The sequence below is a fragment of the Aegilops tauschii genome, chromosome 2 (genome assembly GCF_002575655.3).
Source record: "Aegilops tauschii subsp. strangulata cultivar AL8/78 chromosome 2, Aet v6.0, whole genome shotgun sequence".
In the NCBI taxonomy this organism is placed as follows: Eukaryota; Viridiplantae; Streptophyta; class Magnoliopsida; order Poales; family Poaceae; genus Aegilops; species Aegilops tauschii.
The window spans coordinates 644,000,905-644,022,269 of NC_053036.3; the positions used below are offsets into that span (position 1 = coordinate 644,000,905).

Here is a 21,365-nt window from a genome sequence, read left to right on the forward strand (position 1 = left end):
GGCGCTGGCGTGCCGACCCAAATTTGGGCCGATCAGCCCGCAGCCGTCTGATTTGGTTGATGGGAACCGTCTGATGCCCCATCGTCTTCGTCAAAGCACACGTACGAACGAACCCCTCTGCATCGCATCGCCCCTTTCGTCTAGCCGCCCGCATGCGTTCTCCCATTGCCGCCCCTCGCCTATCGTCCTTGTCTCTCGTCATCACCCTCGCCGGCCTTCCTAGTCGCCGGTCCCAGCCCTCGCCGACCGTCCTCGTCACTGGCTTCGCCCATGCAACAACCACACCCTGCAGTTGCAGCTCCTGTGGCGACTGTTGTAGCTCCGGTCAACGACCGCAGCTCGTCGGCGTGCTCGCCGCCACTCATCCCTGATGTCGTAGCTTGTCGGGCGCACCTGACTCTTGCAACATCTTGCTCGCACCGTTTCCAGCAAAAAATCGAGCATCGGGAGAGATGCCCAATGCTCCAACTGACGACCAAAAAATCTACAACTGGCAACGAAAAAAGCTTCAACCGGTGACGAAAAAAAGTTTCAACCCGTATATGGCGGAAGCTATGAGCGACCACGAAAAGTTGCAAACGGTGACGGAAAAAGCTTTATCTGTCAACAAAAAAGCTTCATCTGGTGATGAAAAAAGTTTCAACCATAGAGACGAAAGGTCATGGACGACAACGAAAAGCTGCAACCGGCGGTTACAAAAGCTACAACCGGCATTGAAAAAAGCCTCAAACTTCATGTCTTAGCTGCGACTCGCGACGATGATGACGACGCTTTGCTGCAACAATAGTCGGTTTTTGCTACAATCGGCGTTGGAATTTGCTACAAAATCATTTTCATGGATGCCATGGTGCTACAAGTGCGCCGACGAGCACGGCGAGGTTGATGGGGGTGGGATATTGCGAACCACGGACAACAAGATCTGGTGTGCAATCGGGACAGGGAAGAGTTGTGGCCAACAGGTCGGGCTACAAATGGCGGCCATGGCGAGCTACAACCTCGGCGAGGGGCAAAATGTTGCACGGTGAGGCACGTGGCCATGTCGGGGGTGTTGCAACCGCGGGGCGCTGTGCACGCGGGGATACGCGCGGCTGAAGCTTTCCCATCTAGGGTTGAAGCTATTTTTCATAGTAGTTGCAACACAGGGGTATGCAGCGAGTACAGCCTTGCCTCCGTTCAGTCGCGCCCAACGCTCGCGCCATCTCTATTTGTCGCTTCCTCCTCGGAGGTTGCAACATCGCCGGCTGGTCACAGCCTTCAACTCTGGCTATCGTCGATTGCCATATCCATTGTCCTCCAGTTCCAGCTCCTGACGCGGATGGTTCTAGCAAAGCCGTGGTGCCGGTCGTAGCACGCCGCACCGACGGGTTCCAGCATCTGGCCTTCGAGCTCCGACAAAATATGTCGCCCTTGGTTGCCCTAGCCGGTTGCAGCAAATCGTTGTGCCGGTTGTAGCAGTACTGCTTATATATACTGGTTCCGGCAAAAAAAATCACCACAACAAAATCACATCGTCACCGTGTCGCCGGACACAGCTCTCAGCATCACCACTCGTACCCGTTGAAGCTTTTTTTCGCATCGGTTGAAGCTTTTTCCCATGCTGGTTGATTTTTTTTCGCCGTCGACGCTCGTTGTACAGGGTTGCAGGAACGACGGCCACCAGTCATCACCATTAAAACGGATGTAGCAAAAAAATCGCTGGTCATAGCAAAAGACAACGACAGTTGCAGGAAAAAATCGTCATCGCCGTCGTCCCGGGTTGCATATCTGCCATGAATTTATGTAGCAAATTTTCTCGTCGGTTGTAGCAAAATTCAATGACAGTTCCAACAAAAATTGTTGTCCCTGCCGTCGCGTGTAACTCCACCATGAGTCGATGCAACAAAAATTGACACTAGTTCCAGCATGCAATCACCACGGCGGCAACATGCAACACCCCCGCCATCCCTCGAGCTCGCAGCGCCATGATGGTGTGGGCATGGCCTTGGTCGCCGCGGTCACAACATAGCCGACAAACGGATGCAGCTTCATCGGGCTGCGGTTGCAGCTCTTTCCCCAACCCACCTTGGAGCTCGAAACCTGGGAGCGCTCCTCGTTTGAAGAAGAAGATTTTTTTTTTGAGGGGTAGAAGAAGATAAGAGGAAAGCTGAAGAATGAACGACCGGCCGTGGTGGGCCAAGGGCACATGATGGGCCAAGAAAGGGAAAACCAACGATGCAAAGTGGGTCGGGAGATGCTGAGCGGTGGATGGCTACACACACGATCGAGCGGCGGGTGCGCGTGCGCGACCGGCCGAAGCTTCAGCCAATCCGCCGGCTCGCAACGTTTCCCTTTTAATATATATACAACGAAGAGACCAACAACCTAGATGCTCATACCTCAAGGGAAGGAGACCTAGTGGCGTGATGAACGGCGATGACCGCGTGGGTGGGGATTGAGGCGTAGGCGATCACGGTGAGGTACGGCACGGCAGGACCTGTCAGGAGTGGCAGGAGCAGAGAAAAGAAAGACGCGCTACTTTACATCTCTCGGTAGTCAGATTTATCTGAGATTCATTTCTAAGAAAAAGAATTTATCTGACATTTTCGCTGTATAACAAGATTTTACTTGGAAAATAAAAATAAAAAACCTTACCAGCGCGACAGTGTACCCAGTAGTCGCGAGGCCACCCGACTGAGCCCCGCGCACTGTTGGATCACGCGCCCCACCTGACCTGTCTCAATCTGTTTCTTCCCCCAAATCGATATCATACACCAAGTGCATCAAAATCCTTTGTCCCCTTTCGCCCAGCACGACGGCCCGTCCCCATCGTCATCTCCTGCCACTATCCTTGGCACTCACCGCAGATCGTCGTGGCTCGCCATCACCACAGTGTCGCCTGTTGTAGCATCTCTTGTTACGGGTCGCAACAACTCGTTTCGCCGGTCGCAACTCATCATTGTTCGATGGGCCTAGCTCGCCGTCTCGCCGGTTGCACCTTCTTGTTGCCGCCTTGCAACACCTTCATGGTAGCACATGCAAGTGCTTGTAGCATCACCAGTAATCAACAGCCGCAACAAAAAATTCTCATCAACCCTAGCAGAAAATATCGCTGGTTCCAGCATAAACATGGCTTGCCGTTGCCGGATCACAACAAAATTCTAGCTGGTCGCAGGAATCCAAAAAAATGCTTCACATTCATCGGTCGCAGCAAAAATTCTAGTTGCTGCCAGCAAAATGGTTCGCCAGTTGGAGCATGTCGACTCACATCATACCAAAAACAACACCTCGACTCGACGCCGGTTGTAGCACTGGGCGTAGTCATCTCCAGCTCCCGTGTGGTGCTGGTTACAACAATTGTCGTCAAGGCGCCCGGTTGTAGCATCCCATGGGAATCAGCATCGCAAAATCATGTGGTCATGAACACATCGTGTGCCGCTCATACCGACGCGCTTGTCGTTGCATCGCAGGTGACCAGGACCGTGGCATTGTAGTGGTACATGGTGGGTGTGAAAGCTCGGCTGCAGCCTTCGACAACTAGGGGAGGTCCAAAAAGAGAGGGGGAGGGGCGCGAGCTCGGAGGAGCTGTCCATGGCGGTCGTGGGACGATGATGGGAAAAAATATCGGGAAAACGAGTGGATGAGCCTGCGATGGAGATAAATATGTGGGTAAATTGTGTGTGGGCCCATCAACATGTGTGACGTGGTACGATATGATGCGCATAAGACCGTGCCTCTCGCTCAAGCAAACCTGTGTTTCTCGGGAAGCAAAACCGTGCCTCTCGCAGAAGAAAAAAATGTTTTTTTCCAAGCAAATCCACCCTCTCGCGGAAGCGCAAAAAAACAATTTTTCGTGCCATTTTTTTATTTTTTTTTGTCGAAAAGGTAAGAAATACCGGTGAAAAGACGAAAAAACGATCTAAAAGCCAGAAACGCGTGCGAAAAAATAAAAAAAAATCTGGAGGGTGTGCCTAGAGCACGCACGTGGCTCTCAGCCCAAAGTGACCCTTGGGGAGGCTCGCGAAGGAGCGATCCTTAATTAGTCAGAAACGAGAGATAGGACACTGTTTGAAGGCTGAAGGGCCAAAGCCCAAGTGCTCTAGATTGTGGCCCGGCAGCCCACTTCCTAGTTGTGTTTTCACAAGTTATTTGCTACACTTAAACCATTCGGGTGTGATTTGAATAATTCGGTTTGTAAACTATATTTTTTATTATCTTAAACCTTCATGTTTATGTTCAGTTTCTATATATGTGTGCTAATATGTAGTTGCAATATAAACTAGAATTGCATAAGTTAAAAAAACAAAATTATACTCATTTATATTTAGGTGCTTGGCTAGGTGCTGCCAAAACTTATAATCCACCTTTGTACACCTCTATTTTTAGGGGATCGGCTAGAGTTACTCTTACAGGGTTTATTTTCCTGAATGATGCAGTAAATTAAACACACATGTGATTAATGATGGGAAGAAGAAAAATACATAAATGATGGTCAATCTAGTCTATATCGAGGCCCATTTCCTCCTATCAAGAAGGGGGTTTGTAGCATATCGCTCTTGCTGAAAAGTTCCTTTGTGTGCCCATTCCATACACGCCTCTCGCGGAAAAAGTCCTTTTCCTGCCCCTCTTTTCCTCATCCGAGTTGTACGGCATTTGGGTGCAAAATCTTGGATTCATTGGGACACAATGCGCAGCTGCTTGACAAACGGTCCAACCAAGGTTGTGAGAATCGCCATTTTGTTATATGATTCTACGATTTTACGATCCAAACTAACCCCTCTAATTCTATAATTTTACTTCATAGAATCTACGTTTCCATAATCCTGATAGTGAAGATTCTACGATTTGTGATCCTACCATCGAAGCTCCGATCCGATTCAAAATCACGATATGACAACCTTGGGTCCAACGGCTCTTCTGTCAATGATAAAGAGGGAGAGATGGAGTATTGAATAGATCATATCTAGTGGGCTGCACGTAGGTTTCGACGATCAGATAGGTCGTTGGAAGATTAGCGCGTAACTAGGATAGTGCATGTCTCCACGGTTAGTTGGTCAGAGCACCGGCCGTAGTGTATCTCGGCGAAGAAGATGTGCTCATCATCGTCTGTCTGGCGAGCCGAGAAGTTGATATGGTACCAGAGGTCTTCCCTAAAACCAACACAGGCGGCCTTCAAATCTGTGGTCGGCAGATAAGAGACGTGAAACTAACGCAGCCTGCAGTGGGCCGATCAGGAAGCCGAAACTCTGGACCCTGCATACACAATATCAATCTCAAAACAAGGATAACCAATTAAGTAAGCTCTGCCTATATATATGCGAGGATAGATACTGAGAAAAGAGACTCCTAACTAGTTGGTAAGCTTGTGGGTGAGCAGGACGTGGACCGTCATCATCCGCAACCTCGCCGCGCGCGCTTTAATCGATCGGGTCATCTCCGTACCTCATGTATCCAGTCCAGCAGCGCGACGGACGAGAGACGGCCTGCCTGCGCCCATGTGGCCAAGGAAGGAAGGATGAATCGGGTCTAATCTATGTAGCCGCCCATAACATCAAAAACATCACGTTCGTACCGACTTGGGCCTGCAGGCTGGGCTGTTGGCCCAGCTTCAGGGTAACGCGAAAAGGAAAAAAAAACAAGCGTGCGCGAGGACTCGAGCTCACGACCTTTCATCCCGTAGGATGAACGCCAACCAGCTGAAATAGGCCTACCTACATTTAGTGCTAGCTGTTAGTATTCTTATTAAATAGTACCACCTCACTCTTTGAAAGGCACAACCATCAACTTATATACATGTTCAAATTACCTATCATCAATCACCTTAATAAGCCGGCTCGGAAATTGGTGATCGGAGGGTGAGGAGTTGGTGTGCAGAAAGGAGGGAAGGATTCAAAAAAAAAAGAAGAAATATCCAACACATGTTCTGACTTCCAAGCAGGCAACATAATTTCAAGTACAAAGGAGGGAAGGATTCTCAAAAAAAGAAGAAAGGTGGGCAATCGAATGGGGCAAAAAGGAAAGAAGAAAAAAAAGGAAAGGAATTGTGGGCAATCGAATGGGGCAAAAAGGAAAGACACGCTTGCATGCGTGCTACATAATAAAAGGATTTCCAAGAAAATATGGTGGGCAACTAAACGGGAGAAATTAAGAGAGCAATACACGCTGCATGCGCTCTACAGAATAAAGATGACTATGTGCTCTACTTTCATTTTCATCTTTTTCTGGTTATTGGTTATCCCGTCTGAGCAGGCAACATACACGACGAAACATCACATTTCAATGGAAGGCTGCATTAATTAATGCGAAGAAGCTCACTGCAGGAAGGAGGACAGTGAGGCTCAAGAGATGTTGATAACAAACATGGACAGGCGACGAGAATGGGCGGAAATAGGTCAAGGGGTGAGATAGGTAACAAGAACATACGGCACATCATTTTGCTTCTAACCTCAAGCAATTAAGGGAATTTCTTTATTTCTTTAAACATCACTAGATTTTCTCTCTTTGTTTCAAGAATATGGTCCTTGGTACTTTTAATTATGTTAAATGTTGTTTTGCTACTTGCAAAGTTGTTGAAGTGATGAATTGTTTTTCAGGTTTCTAAGCATTTTTTTTGTACCCGTTGCAACGCACGGGCATTTGTGCTAGTTATCATATATCGGACTGAAGCATCTTTCTTTCTTCCTTCCTTCCTTCCTTCCTTCCTTCACAAAGAGAGCTCACATCTTTTTCGCGCCTGCACCAACCCAGCCACACCACGCCTACACTCCGTGCCTCGTCGGCGATGACCGAACCGTCCGACACGCGCGTGTTTCCGCTGTGCATGCTTCTCGCCGTCGCCCTCCCGAATTGGCCGTTTAATGACCCCGTTGACCATGCTCGTGAGGCCATCCGTTTCACATTTGATTTGAACAAATACACCAGTTAGTACTGGCCCAACTGTCCCCCTACCTTGAGCTAATTTACTACTCTGAGCCGTCATTGGGAACTGGTATAGCTTCCTTTGTTTATTGATTGGCGTTGTGAGGTTGCTCAAAATCAATCAAAAATAGCACACTGGATGAGTTTTTAAATAGTGCGCTTGGTTTCACATGTCACACATGTGCTCATGTGTTGCTTGGTTCCACATGTATGATCCTCTGCAGACATCTTTTGCCCATCTTGGCCTTTAGTTGCATTATTTCTTGTGGCAAATTCGAAAGCAATTGCTGCCCAAAAATTATGATGTTCGAGGGCACATGATAAACAATCGGCAGTAGCTTCCCAAAAATCCAGAGAAAGGAAGATTTGGAATTAAACAAAAAAAATTGAAGTCTTTTGCTTTGCAAGGCACCTTTCACTAGTAGAAAAAGGCCCAATTGTCCTGGTTGGGGAACCGGGACTAAAGGGTCGGTACTAAAGCCCTATACCTTTAGTCCCGGTTTTTACACCAACCGGGACAGTGCTATCTATAGTCTAGTTACATGAGACGACACACCAGATTTCTTTAATTTATCCTGAATCTGACACAAGACAAGTGCAGTCCTTGTAAGTGTTAAACATGCAACATGTCACGATAGGTGACCGGCGCATCTCATAGGAGATAGTTGAGATAGTTAGGTTGTTAGAGTCTTATGTTTATCTCATGTAACCTCTTATCTCTATCTCCTTTCTTGATCTCCAAGATTGTATTCCAAACCGCATGTATGCGCTGTTATGGGAGGTGCGCCATATCTATTTAACACGAAGCCGTCGGCCTGAGCAAGGTAAGACATTCCGCTAGTTCGCCCATGGTGCTTAAATTTCGTGTTTTGACCCTTTTGTCAAAAAAAATCGAGATCTGACCCCAGTTTGAAAATATTTCGGGATTTGACCCTTTTGCCTACCGCCAGGGGGCCCGACGGTAGGATCATATAGACTACCGCCGAGAGCAGCGGCGGTAGCAAACTTTTCCACGTCAGCAACGATAACAACCGCCGTGCTGTTGGAAATATGCCCTAGAGGCAATAATAAAAGGATTATTATTATATTTCCTTGTTCATGATAATTGTCTTTTATTCATGCTATAATTGTGTTATCCGGAAATCGTAATACATGTGTGAATACATAGACACCAACATGTCCCTAGTAAGCCTCTAGTTGACTAGCTCGTTGATCAACAGATAGTGATGGTTTCCTGACTATGGACATTGGATGTCATTGATAACGAGATCACATCATTAGGAGAATGATGTGATGGACAAGACCCAATCCTAAACATAGCACAAGATCGTATGGTTCATCTGCTAGAGTTTTTCCAATGTCAAGTATCTTTTCCTTAGACCATGAGATCGTGTAACTCCCGGATACCGTAGGAGTGCTTTGGGTGTACCAAACGTCACAACGTAATTGGGTGACTATAAAGGTATACTACGGGTATCTCCGAAAGTGTCTGTTGGGTTGACACGGATCAAGACTGGGATTTGTCACTCCGTATGACGGAGAGGTATCTCTGGGCCCATTCGGTAATGCATCATCATAATGAGCTCAAAGTGACCAAGTGTCTAGTCACGGGATCGTGCATTACGGTACGAGTAAAGTGACTTGCCGGTAACGAGATTGAACAAGGTATTGGGATACCGACGATCGAATCTCGGGCAAGTAACGTACCGATTGACAAAGGGAATTGTATGCGGGGTTGCTTGAATCCTCGACATGGTGGTTCATCCGATGAGATCATCGAGGAGCATGTGGGAGCCAACATGGGTATCCAGATCCCGCTGTTGGTTATTGACCGGAGAGCCGTCTCGGTCATGTCTACATGTCTCCCGAACCCGTAGGGTCTACACACTTAAGGTTCGGTGACGCTAGGGTTGTAGAGATATGTATATGCAGTAATCCGAAAGTTGTTCGGAGTCCCGGATGAGATCCTGGACGTCACGAGGAGTTCCGGAATGGTCCGGAGGTAAAGAATTGTATATAGGAAGTGCTATTTCGGCCATCGGGACAAGTTTCGGGATCACCGGTATTGTACCGGGACCACCGGAAGGGTCCCGGGGGTCCATCGGGTGGGGCCACCTATCCCGGAGGGCCCCATGGGCTGAAGTGGGAGGGGAACCATCCCCTAGTGGGCTGGTGCGCCCCCTTGGGCCTTCCCCCTGCGCCTAGGGTTGGGAACCCTAGGGTGGGGGGGCCCACTTGCCTTGGGGGGCACTCCACCCCCCTAGGCCGCCGCCCACTTGGGAGATTGGATCTCCAGGGCCGGCGCCCCCCTGGGGACCCTATATATAGAGGGGGGAGCGAGGGCAGCCGCACCCATGCCCCTGGCGCCTCCCTCTCCCCTCCAACACCTCCTCCTCCTCCGTAGAGAACGGCGAAGCCCTGCTGCGGTGACTGCTGCATCCACCACCACGCCGTCGTGCTGCTGGATCTTCATCAACCTCTCATTTCCCCTTGCTGGATCAAGAAGGAGGAGACGTCACGCTGACCGTACGTGTGTTGAACGCGGAGGTGTCGTCCGTTCGGCGCTAGGATCTCCGGTGATTTGGATCACGTCGAGTACAACTTCCTCATCCCCGTTCTTTGAACGCTTCCGCGCGTGATCTACAAAGGTATATAGATGCAATCCGATCACTCGTTGCTAGATGAACTCATAGATGGATTTTGGTGAAACCGTAGGAAAATTTTTGTTTTCTGCAACGTTCCCCAATAGTGGCATCAAAGCTAGGTCTATGCGTAGTTCTCTTTGCACGAGTAGAACACAATTTGTTGTGGGCGTAGATGTTGTCAACTTTCTTGCCGCTACTAGTCTTATTTTGCTTCAGCGGTATTGTGGGATGAAGCGGCCCGGACCAACCTTACACGTACGCTTATATGAGACCGGTTCCACCGACTGACATGCACTACTTGCATAAGGTGGCTGGCGGGTGTCTGTCTCTCCCACTTTAGTTGGAGCGGATTCGATGAAAAGGGTCCTTATGAAGGGTAAATAGAAGTTGACAAATCATGTTGTGGGTTTCACGTAGGTAAGAAAACGTTCTTGCTAGAACCCTATTGCAGCCACGTAAAACTTGCAACAACAATTAGAGGACGTCTAACTTGTTTTTGCAGCAAGTGTTTTGTGATGTGATATGGCCAAAGTTGTGATGAATGATGAATGATATATATGTGATGTATGAGATGTTCATGCTATTGTAATAGGAATCACGACTTGCATGTTGATAAGTATGACAACCGGCAGGAGCCATAGCAGTTGTCTTTATTTTTTGTATGACCTGCGTTTCATTGAGAAATGCCATGTAAATTACTTTACTTTATTGCTAAACGTGTTAGCCATAGTAGTAGAAGTAATAGTTGGCGAGCAACTTCATGGAGACACGATGATGGAGATCATGATGATGGAGATCATGATGATGGAGATCATGGTGTCATGCCGGTGACAAGATGATCATGGAGCCCCAAGATGGAGATCAAAGGAGCTATGTGATATTGGCCATATCATGTCACTATTATTATTTGATTGCATGTGATGTTTATCATGTTTTTGCATCTTGTTTACTTAGAACGACGGTAGTAAATAAGATGATCCCTCATAATAATTTCAAGAAAGTGTTCCCCCTAACTGTGCACCGTTGCGACAGTTCGTTGTTTCGAAGCACCACGTGATGATCGGGTGTGATAGATTCCAACGTCCACATACAACGGGTGTAAGACAGCTTTACACATGCAAACACTTAGGTTGACTTGACGAGTCTAGCATGTACAGACATGGCCTCGGAACACAGAAGACCGAAAGGTCGAGCATGAGTCGTATAGAAGATACGATCAACATGAAGATGTTCACCGATGTTGACTAGTCCGTCTCACGTGATGATCGGACACGGCCTAGTTAACTCGGATCATGTTATACTTAGATGACTGGAGGGATGTCTATCTAAGTGGGAGTTCATTGAATAATTTGATTAGATGAACTTAATTATCATGAACTTAGTCTAAAAATCTTTGCATAAATGTCTTGTAGATCAAATGGCCAACGCTCATGTCAACATGAACTTCAACGCGTTCCTAGAGAAAACCAAGCTGAAAGATGATGGCAGCAACTATTCGGACTGGGTCTGGAACCTGAGGATTATCCTCATAGCTGCCAAGAAAGATTATGTCCTAGAAGCACCGCTTGGTGACGCACCCATTCCAGAGAACCAAGACGTTATGAACGCTTGGCAGTCACGTGCTGATGATTACTCCCTCGTTCAGTGCGGCATGCTTTACAGCTTAGAACCGGGGCTCCAAAAGCGTTTTGAGAAACACGGAGCATATGAGATGTTCGAAGAGCTGAAAATGGTTTTCCAAGCTCATGCCCGGGTCGAAAGATATGAAGTCTCCGACAAGTTCTTCAGCTGTAAGATGGAGGAAAATAGTTCTGTCAGTGAGCACATACTCAAAATGTCTGGGTTGCATAACCACTTAACTCAGCTGGAAGTTAACCTCCCAGAGGAAGCGGTCATTGACAGAATTCTTCAGTCGCTCCCACCTAGCTACAAGAGCTTTGTGATGAACTACAATATGCAGGGGATGGAAAAGACCATTCCTGAAGTATTTGCAATGCTGAAATCAGCAGAGGTAGAAATCAAAAAGGAACATCAAGTGTTGATGGTCAATAAAACCACCAAGTTCAAGAAAGGCAAGGGTAAGAAGAACTTCAAGAAGGACGACAAGGATGTTGCCGCACCCGGTAAGCTAGTTGCCGGGAAGAAGTCAAAGAATGGACCCAAGCCTGAGACTGAATGCTTTTATTGCAAAGCGAAGGGTCACTGGAAGCGAAACTGCCCCAAATACTTAGCGGACAAGAAGGCCGGCAACACTAAAGGTATATGTGATATACATGTAATTGATGTGTACCTTACCAGTGCTCGTAGTAGCTCCTGGGTATTTGATACCGGTGCCGTTGCTCATATTTGTAACTCAAAGCAGGAGCCGCGGAATAAGCGGAGACTGGCGAAGGACGAGGTGACGATGCGCGTCGGGAATGGTTCCAAAGTCGATGTGATCGCCGTCGGCACGCTACCTCTACATTTACCTACGGGATTAGTTTTAAACCTCAATAATTGTTATTTAGTGCCAAGTTTGAGCATGAACATTGTATCAGGATCTCGTTTAATACGAGATGGCTACTCATTTAAATCCGAGAATAATGGTTGTTCTATTTATATGAGAGATATGTTTTATGGTCATGCTCCGATGGTCAATGGTTTATTCTTAATGAATCTCGAACGTGATGTTACACATATTCATAGTGTGAATACCAAAAGATGTAAAGTTGATAACGATAGTCCCACATACTTGTGGCACTGTCGCCTTGGTCACATTGGTGTCAAGCGCATGAAGAAGCTCCATGCTGATGGACTTTTAGAGTCTCTCGATTATGAATCATTTGACACATGCGAACCATGCCTCATGGGCAAAATGACCAAGACTCCGTTCTCCGGAACAATGGAGCGAGCAACCAACTTATTGGAAATCATACATACTTATGTTTGCAGTCCAATGAGCGTTGAGGCTCGTGGAGGATATCGTTATGTTCTCACTCTCACTGATGACTTGAGTAGATATAGGTATGTCTACTTAATGAAACACAAGTCTGAAACCTTTGAAAAGTTCAAGGAATTTCAGAGTGAGGTTGAAAATCAACGTGACAGAAAAATTAAGTTTTTGCGATCAGATCGTGGAGGAGAATACTTGAGTCATGAATTTGGCACACACTTAAGAAAATGTGGAATAGTTTCACAACTCACGCCGCCTGGAACACCTCAGCGTAATGGTGTGTCCGAACGTCGTAATTGCACTCTATTGGATATGGTGCGATCTATGATGTCTCTTACCGATTTACCGCTGTCATTTTGGGGCTATGCTTTAGAGACTGCCGCATTCACTTTAAATAGGGCTCCGTCGAAATCCGTTGAGAAGACACCGTATGAATTATGGTTTGGGAAGAAACCTAAGCTGTCGTTTCTAAAAATTTGGGGATGCGATGCTTATGTCAAGAAACTTCAACCTGAAAAGCTCGAACCCAAGTCGGAAAATGCGTCTTCATAGGATACCCTAAAGAAACTATTGGGTATACCTTCTACCTCAGATCCGAAGGCAAGATCTTTGTTGCCAAGAATGGATCCTTTCTAGAGAAAGAGTTTCTCTCGAAAGAAGTAAGTGGGAGGAAAGTAGAACTTGATGAAGTATTACCTCTTGAACCGGAAAGTGGTGTAACTCAAGAAAATGTTCCTGAGGTGCCTGCACCGACTAGAGAGGAAGTTAATGATGATGATCATGAAACTTCAAATCAAGTTGCTACTGAACTTCGTAGGTCCACAAGGACACGCATTACAAGAAATATGTCAACTTGTGACCCTCACTATTGGCCGCTGAAAGGTCATAGTTTTTCATTTGCGACCTTTTTTTGACCAAAAACAGAAGGTCAAAAGCTGGCGGTCGTAAACTGAAATTAACGACCTTCTTTCTAAGGTCGTTGGTTCTTTGACCAAATTTTTGGTCACTAGCAACCTCCCCAAGCCACGTAGGATCCAGCGTGGCAAAGCTGACATGGATAAGATTCAGCCCGGTCCAATTCGGTGTTCTACATGGGCCTAGCCCAACAATTCGGCCTTTTTGTATTTTTTTTTCTATCAATTTTTGATCAGCTTCATGTGCCAAGCCCAACATTTATTTCATTTATCCTTTTTGTTCTAGCTTCTTAGAAATGCACGAAGTGATTTGTTTGGGCCATAGCCTTTCTAGAGCCCAAATATTGTTTGGTCCAGTAGAATATTTGGTCTTTTTAATTCACAGATTCCAATTTATACACATTTAAAAATCAAAGAATCAGTAATTCTCTTATTATATGATCAAATCCAGAACTCATATGATCAACATTCACAAAAACATACAAGACTGCACGTCCGCAGTAACATAGCTTGAACAAGCCTAATTACAGTTTATATCCAAGAAGTGTACGTGCAATCCAAAACATGGTGGCAAATATCAACCGAAACTATGGTTCACACCCTTGCTTGGCTCTTTGCTGTCAAAGTATATAGTCGTCCTTGGACCTTGGGAGCTACCACCAACAGCACGGTTGTCCTGGTTGTACTTCTGTGGTCAAAGTCCTCACCTGGAAAGGATTATACAACTCAGTTATATATTCACGACTCACAACTCATGACATGACATGACACTAAGAGAGAACATCATGGAGACTCAACCAGATCCTAATATAAAGGCTATTCAGACCATAGCTAATTTATTCCAGTATTTTTGGACATGTGTGTTGCTGCTGTTTTCTGGAAACATGGAGTACAAGTATTTTTGGAAACATGGAAGAACATGATTTATTATCCTGGAGACTAGACAAGAGTTGTTCTGACCATTGTTACTCGAGTGAAGAGGATGACTAAAATCGCTCAATGGTTGAGAATACACCAACAACTTCAAACTCTCCTAACGAAAGATTCGAGTGCTGGAAACCTAGAAGAAGGACAGATTATAGAGTTACCTGAGTGGAGTAAGGGACTATTTACAACATAGGAGTTTCAAAGGAATCAGTCCATTTCCTGCAGGAACATAAATTAAAGTTAGTGTTCAAAACTTAGCACTAGAAGACCAGTCTCAAACTTTTCAAACTTTGCATAATTAAGGGAACAGCCCCAGCAAGCATCAGACTTTTCTGAAGTTATGTACAACCTGCAGAACAAAGTGACTTCTCAAAATAACAAGTTGTAATGACTGAGGGAAAACATTGTTGAACTACAATTAGAGAATGGTCTCCAAGATGTATTAAACATACACCTGTGAGTACTGGACAACTGATATAGAGATGAGCTACACATTTACTGGTCACTTCAGAAGATGGCATGACAAGAGGTTGATTACACTATAAATATATTTCCATGGTTGAAACAAATAGCTCGTCAACAAACTGGGAAGCATAATAACTGCATATGCGTCTATCATTTCGTAACCAGAGAATACATCCTTGAACTTAGGATGACCTGACAAGATGCATTCAGTCAAGACAAGGCAGTGCAACAACGGTGCATCATTAGTGCCACAAGTCCACCACAAAATCAAGCATGCCATGACACAACTCTGAACTCAAGGAGGAAGCAGAGACAAGCCGTGATTTACAGTTGTAGCTTAGAAACCAAGCATAAGGGCAATTCAAGTACAAAACTCTGGAGTTAATACCTGATTCTTGACAGATTTCGCCATCTTGCGGAACTCCTTGTGCATCAGAGTCTTGTGCTGGAGCTTGGCAGGGGTGTTCTGCTTCTTGGTCTTGGTCGTGGACAGGACAACAGCCTTGTCCTCTCCCGCTGATGGCTGGACCGCCACGGTCTTGCTGTTCGCCAAGCCTGAAACCACATCAGCCCCACAGCAAGTTAGCTCCTTGCAGAGACACTTGCAAACAAAAGGGTTAAAAACACTGCAAAGAGCTACGGACTCGAGAACTTGTAGGAGTGGACATTGTAGAGGTTGTTGGGCTCCTTGCTGAACCGCACCTTGGCATTGCTGTTGCCGAACTGTTTTATCAAGAAGCAGTTGTTCTTCACGAGCTCCCAGACCAGAGACCCTGGAACGGTAGTCATTTCCCTTGGCCTACATCACCAAAACAACAACCAAAAGTCAGATCCTACAGCTAGCAACAAGCAACATGACGCACTAATCCTACAGAATCAAGGAAACATTTGACTGTTTGAGCAAAATTGTATGATGATTGCAAGTAGAAACAAGTACAGAGCATCACCAGGATCAAAATGTAGCAATAATGGCCAACAATAATGTACTACTAGAGTACGAGCTCTTACACGTGATGCGAAGCAATCAATGCTCCAAGTGGGCGTAAAAGATATAGTAACTTGAATTGGACGTCTACATTGGCGATCTATTTTCACTACCGGTACTGTAACTCGGATTAAACTAAGGACCACTACTACATTGTTCTAGCTTGTGCTGATAGTAGACCATCAACACTTCAGTTCTACTCTGACAGAAGCACTTCTTTTCATAAATTACTAATTAGTGGTACTACTTCGGTTCTGCCATTAGAAACAGAGGAATCAAGTTCTTGATGGATGCGTCAAAGATTGCAGATGGTAACAGGGAATTGAACGAGATGGACTAGCTAACCAAGTAGGGTAGCAAATGGGTGTCGGCCGATGCAAAAAATTGGATACAACTAGTAGTCATCGAATAAATGCAGGTGGTACCTTGTTGCTTGGCATTCTCGGCGTCCTCGGCGTCATGAATGGTGTTTAATTGGAGACGGTCGGGAGCGTGACCTTGGCGTGCTTCTCCTCCTGCTCCTCCTCCTCCTCCTCCTTGTCTTTCCTCTCCCCACCTACACAAGCAATGGTCTCATCTCAGCCCACAGTTTGAAGCACAAGCACACGGAAGGAACATTCAACACTTCAACTCGGCGGCTTGGGTGTCAAATCAACATGGATTCCGAAACGAAATGGAATCAACAAGAAGGGGTCAGAGGTCGTGGCTGTGCGAGGCAAATCGATGACAAAACGACTCAGCTGCGGGAGGAGACAGACCTGATCTGGCCGACGGGGACCGCTGCGTGTTGTCGCCATCGTGGATCCAGCCGCCGTCGCGCCCGCACGGGCTGGATCCGGCCGCGGCGTCGTGGTCGGAGCGGAGAAGATGGCGAGGTCGGGGCGGAGCCAAAGGGGCCACAGACGGAGGCTGGCCGCGTCGGGGACGCCATGCGATGCTCTGCGATCGCGGTTGCGTGTTTCCTCCGGTTGGATCGCGAACGGGAGGAAGGGGGTGGAAGGTGGACGAGCGCGGCGGCCCCGCGGTGGAAGGCGGTGAGCGAGGCCTCCGGGACGGGGTGGGTCGGCGGGCAGAGGAAGAGCGGCGTGGGGTCTGCTCCTCCGGGTGGTGGCGCGTGGGCGTGGGTGGCGGGATCGGCTTGAGGTAGGTGGCAGCGGCGGCGAAGAGTGGATCTGAATCGGGGGAGAGGGGTCTGACGGGACACGGGAGGAGTGGAGTTAGGGTTTGGGCTGCGGGTGGGTGGATGGATGCGTGCCATGTCATCAATCCATGGCACAAACATCTCCACCAATGACAATTAAGCTTATGCAAATGTGTTTTTTCTTTTTGTTTCTCTTTTTTGTTTCACCTATGTAAAGAACCTATCAAATATTAGTTAAAAATTGGACCGCAACAATTTTAAAAAATATTAGGCCATATTTAATGCATAATTAACCAAATGGTTGGGTGTCAAAAGCTTTTATCCACCTCTTGTGGAAAAGACAAATTTCTACCGATTCAGTTGGAAGCGGGTCAAATTTGAACTGCAGCTGCCTCATAGTTTGCTATTTATTTTTCCCAAAAATCTATTTTAGGTACAAAAGTATCTATTTAATCAGAGAAACACAAAAAGTTTTCCAAGATTCAACCACTAGCTAGGAATGATCATGCCCGCCGTTTTGACCGCATTTTGAAACGGGCATAAAAAATTCAAAAAAAATCAAAAAAAATTGGAAAACCTTCGCATTGTGTCATTATATGTGACCAAGTTACCATGAAAAATAATAAACTTGTAATACAGTAATTACTTAAAAAGGTGTTCTCAGAAACGAGCTATCGTGTGTGGAGATCAATGGCTTTCAAGCCAAATGATCAATCTTATGGCCACACTCATGGCATAGTTTGTTCAAATGATCTCATATTGTGCACAAGGATGCATCTTGGAATTCTAGACAATGTTTACTAAGGAAGTTTTCATTTTCTTTGGACGAAAAATTCATTTTCTATTTTCCGAATGCCCAGAATGAGTTTTTTTGTGAAAGACCTACCATATATTTGTTGCAACATTGCACCAAATCATTTTTATAAAATAATAGGCCATATTTAATGCACAATTGACCAAATGGTTGGGTGTCAAAATATTTGATCCACCTCTCGTGAAAAAGACAAATTTCCGCCGATTCAGTAGGAAGCGGGTAAAATTTGAACTGCGGCTGCCTCATAGTTTGCTCTTTATTTTTCCCAAAAATCATTTCTAGGTACATAGGTATCTATTTAATCGTAGAAACACAAAAAAATTTCCAAGATTCAACCACTAGCTAGGAACAGTCATTCCCGCCGTTTTGACCACATTTTGAAACGGGCATAAAAAATAAAAAAATCAAAAAATTGGAAAACCTTCGCATTGTGTCATCATATGTGACCAAGTTTTCAGGAAAAATAATAAACTTGTAATACGACAATTATTTAAAAAAAGTGTTCTCAGAAATGAGCTATCATGCGTGAAGATTCATGGCTTTCAAGCCAAGTGATCAATCTTATGGCCACGTTCATAGCATAGTTTGTTCAAATGACCTCATATTGTGCAGACGGGTGCATCTTGGAATTCCAAACAATGTTGCCTAAGGGAGTTTTCATTTTCTTTGCACGGAAAATTCATTTTCCATTTTTCGAGTGCCCGCAATGAGGTTTTTTTGTGAAGGAACTACCAAATAATTGTTGCAGAAACGGACTAAATTAATTTTATAAAATACTAGGCCATGTTTAATGCACAGTTGACAAAATGGTTGGGTGTAAAAAAGTTTTATCCACCTCTGGTGAAAAAGACAAATTTCCGCCGATTCAGTAGGAAGCGGGTCAAATTTGAACTGCAGCTGCCTTATAGTTTGCTCTTTATTTTTTTCAAAAATCATTTCTAGGTACATAAGTATCTATTTAAGCATAAATACATGGTTTGGTGGTGATACGTTGAGGTTTGGACGGTGGCCCAGGGCCCCAACTCCAAAGCGCGTAGACTCGCATGCCCGCTGCATGGTCACCGCGTGACCGTGGCGTTGCCATGCGTTCTGGGAAGCCTAGGCATGTCTAGTAGGTTTGGCACTCCCCAGGTAGATGCTTGGAAGAAAATAACAACAGAAGAATCTCACAAGGAGATCGAACAATGCTCAAACATGAATTAGCACCCAAGTGTTTGATTAGTGGTACGGAAAATGCACATGGCCAATGGGCCTGAGTTTTGGCTGAGGATGATCATCTACTAAGGAAACTATATTGGACAATTTGCAGCTCAAATGGAGGAGCCTAGGTGTCACTTGCTTTGCAACGTACCACACTGGATAGAAATATGAATGTTGAAGCCACACTCACATGTATTGTTAGATGGGGCTCAAATTTTGTGGAGAGCAATGATTTGGGAATATAGAAGATGTGGCAAAAATTCAGCTCATTAGGATATGCCTAGCTAGTACTTCCTTCACAACAGTTCGAGTTGAACAAAAACTTTGGAAATTTGCCGAGGTAGATTTATCAGGCAAATGGAGTTGAATATTGTCATGAGGCAATGATTTGGATAGTAAAGAATGCCCAATTTTTTGGGAATTTTGGGAATGACAGAAATATAGGTTGCTTCACAACCTAGGGCAAAAATTGACACATGGACATGACACATAGGCAAAACTGATGAGGTGGCGCCTTGTCATAGCAATAAGTACCAATGCATCCACGTTCACAACCTAATGACCATTTATATTGGTCGTAATCAGGTAGAAATAAGGTCATTGGCGCCTCTTGTCTGCGTTGTGACCATTTGGTGTAAGCAATTTCAGGGTTTGAGCCCTTCCAAGCGAAATGGCCGTGAATTTACGACCAATTCAGCTGGGGTCACTAAGAGAAGGTCATAAGTTGACATATTTCTTGTAGTGACGTTCCGCACCAGAGTGGTACGGCAACCCTGTCTTGAAAATCATGTTGTTAGACAACGGTGAACCTTCGAACTATGAAGAAGCGATGGCGGGCCCAGATTCCAACAAATGGCTTGAAGCCATGCAATCCGAGATAGGATCCATGTATGAAAACAAAGTATGGACTTTGACAGACTTGCCCGATGATCGGCGAGCGATAGAAAACAAATGGATCTTTAAGAAGAAGACGGACGCGGATGGTAATGTTACCATCTATAAAGATAGACTTGTCACTAAAGGTTATCGGCAAGTTCAAGGGGTTGACTACGATGAGACTTTCTCACCGGTAGCGAAGCTGAAGTCCGTCCGAATTATGTTAGCAATTGCCGCATACTATGATTATGAGATATGGCAAATGGACATCAAAACGGCATTCCTTAATGGTTTCCTTAAGGAAGAATTGTATATGATGCAGCTGGAAGGTTTTGTCGACCCTAAGAATGCTAACAAGGTATGCAAGCTCTAGCGATCCATTTATGGGCTGGTGCAAGCATCTCGGAGTTGGAATATTCGCTTTGATGAGATGATCAAAGCGTTTGGGTTTATACAGACTTATGGAGAAGCCTGCGTTTACAAGAAAGTGAGTGGGAGCTCTGTAGCATTTCTCATATTATATGTAGATGACATACTTTTGATGGGAAATGATATAGAGCTTTTGGACAGCATTAAGGCCTACTTGAATAAGAGTTTTTCAATGAAGGACCTTGGAGAAGCTGCTTATATATTAGGCATCAAGATCTATAGAGATAGATCAAGACGCCTCATAGGTCTTTCACAAAGCACATACCTTGATAAGATATTGAAGAAGTTCAATATGGATCAGTCCAAGAAGGGGTTCTTGCCTGTGTTGCAAGGTGTGAAATTGAGCTCAGCTCAATGTCCGACCATGGCAGAAGATATAGAAGAGATGAGTGTCATCCCCTATGCCTCAGCCATAGGGTCTATTATGTATGCCATGCTGTGTACCAGACCTGATGTAAACATTGCCGTAAGTTTGGTAGGTAGGTACCAAAGTAATCCCGGCAAGGAACACTGGACAGCGGTCAAGAATATCCTGAAGTACCTGAAAAGGACTAAGGACATGTTTCTCATTTATGGAGGTGACGAAGAGCTCGTCGTAAAGGGTTACGTCGACGCTAGCTTCGACACAGATCTGGATGACTCTAAGTCACAAATCGAATACATGTATATGTTGAATGGTGGAGCAGTAAGCTGGTGCAGCTGCAAGCAGAGCGTCGTGGCGGGATCTACATGTGAAGCGGAGTACATGGCAGCCTCGGAGGCAGCGCATGAAGCAATTTGGGTGAAGGAGTTCATCACCGACCTAGGAGTCATACCCAATGCGTCGGGGCCGATCAAACTCTTCTGTGACAACAGTGGAGCTATTGCACTTGCCAAGGAGCCCAGGTTTCACAAGAAGACCAGGCACATCAAGCGTCGCTTCAACTCCATTCGTTAAAATGTTCAAGATGGAGACATAGAAATTTGTAAAGTACATACGGACCTGAATGTAGCAGATCCGTTGACTAAACCTCTCCCTAGAGCAAAATATGATCAACACCAGAATTCCATGGGTGTTCGATTCATCACAATGTAACTAGATTATTGACTAGTGCAAGTGGGAGACTGTTGGAAATATGCCCTAGAGGCAATAATAAAAGGATT

At 45.6% G+C, this 21,365-nt stretch overlaps 1 protein-coding gene across 2 annotated transcripts; it reads right to left on the reverse strand.

The window, feature by feature from the left end:
• Positions 1-13,787: 13,787 nt before the first annotated feature.
• Positions 13,788-16,995, reverse strand: LOC109758751 (large ribosomal subunit protein eL28z). Of its 2 annotated transcripts, none has more exons than XM_020317620.4 (6): positions 16,521-16,995; positions 16,188-16,318; positions 15,422-15,576; positions 15,166-15,332; positions 14,474-14,531; positions 13,788-14,092 (listed from the first exon to the last, which is right to left on the reverse strand). In XM_020317620.4, exons 3-5 carry the CDS (start codon positions 15,564-15,566, stop codon positions 14,520-14,522), a joined length of 324 nt encoding a protein of 107 aa, XP_020173209.1. In that variant the 5' UTR covers positions 15,567-15,576; positions 16,188-16,318; positions 16,521-16,995; the 3' UTR covers positions 13,788-14,092; positions 14,474-14,519. The 2 variants fall into 2 exon arrangements, with proteins under 2 accessions (XP_020173209.1, XP_020173210.1); XM_020317621.4 differs by having other exon boundaries at positions 15,480-15,576; positions 16,521-16,990.
• Between the last annotated feature and the right edge of the window lie 4,370 nt (positions 16,996-21,365).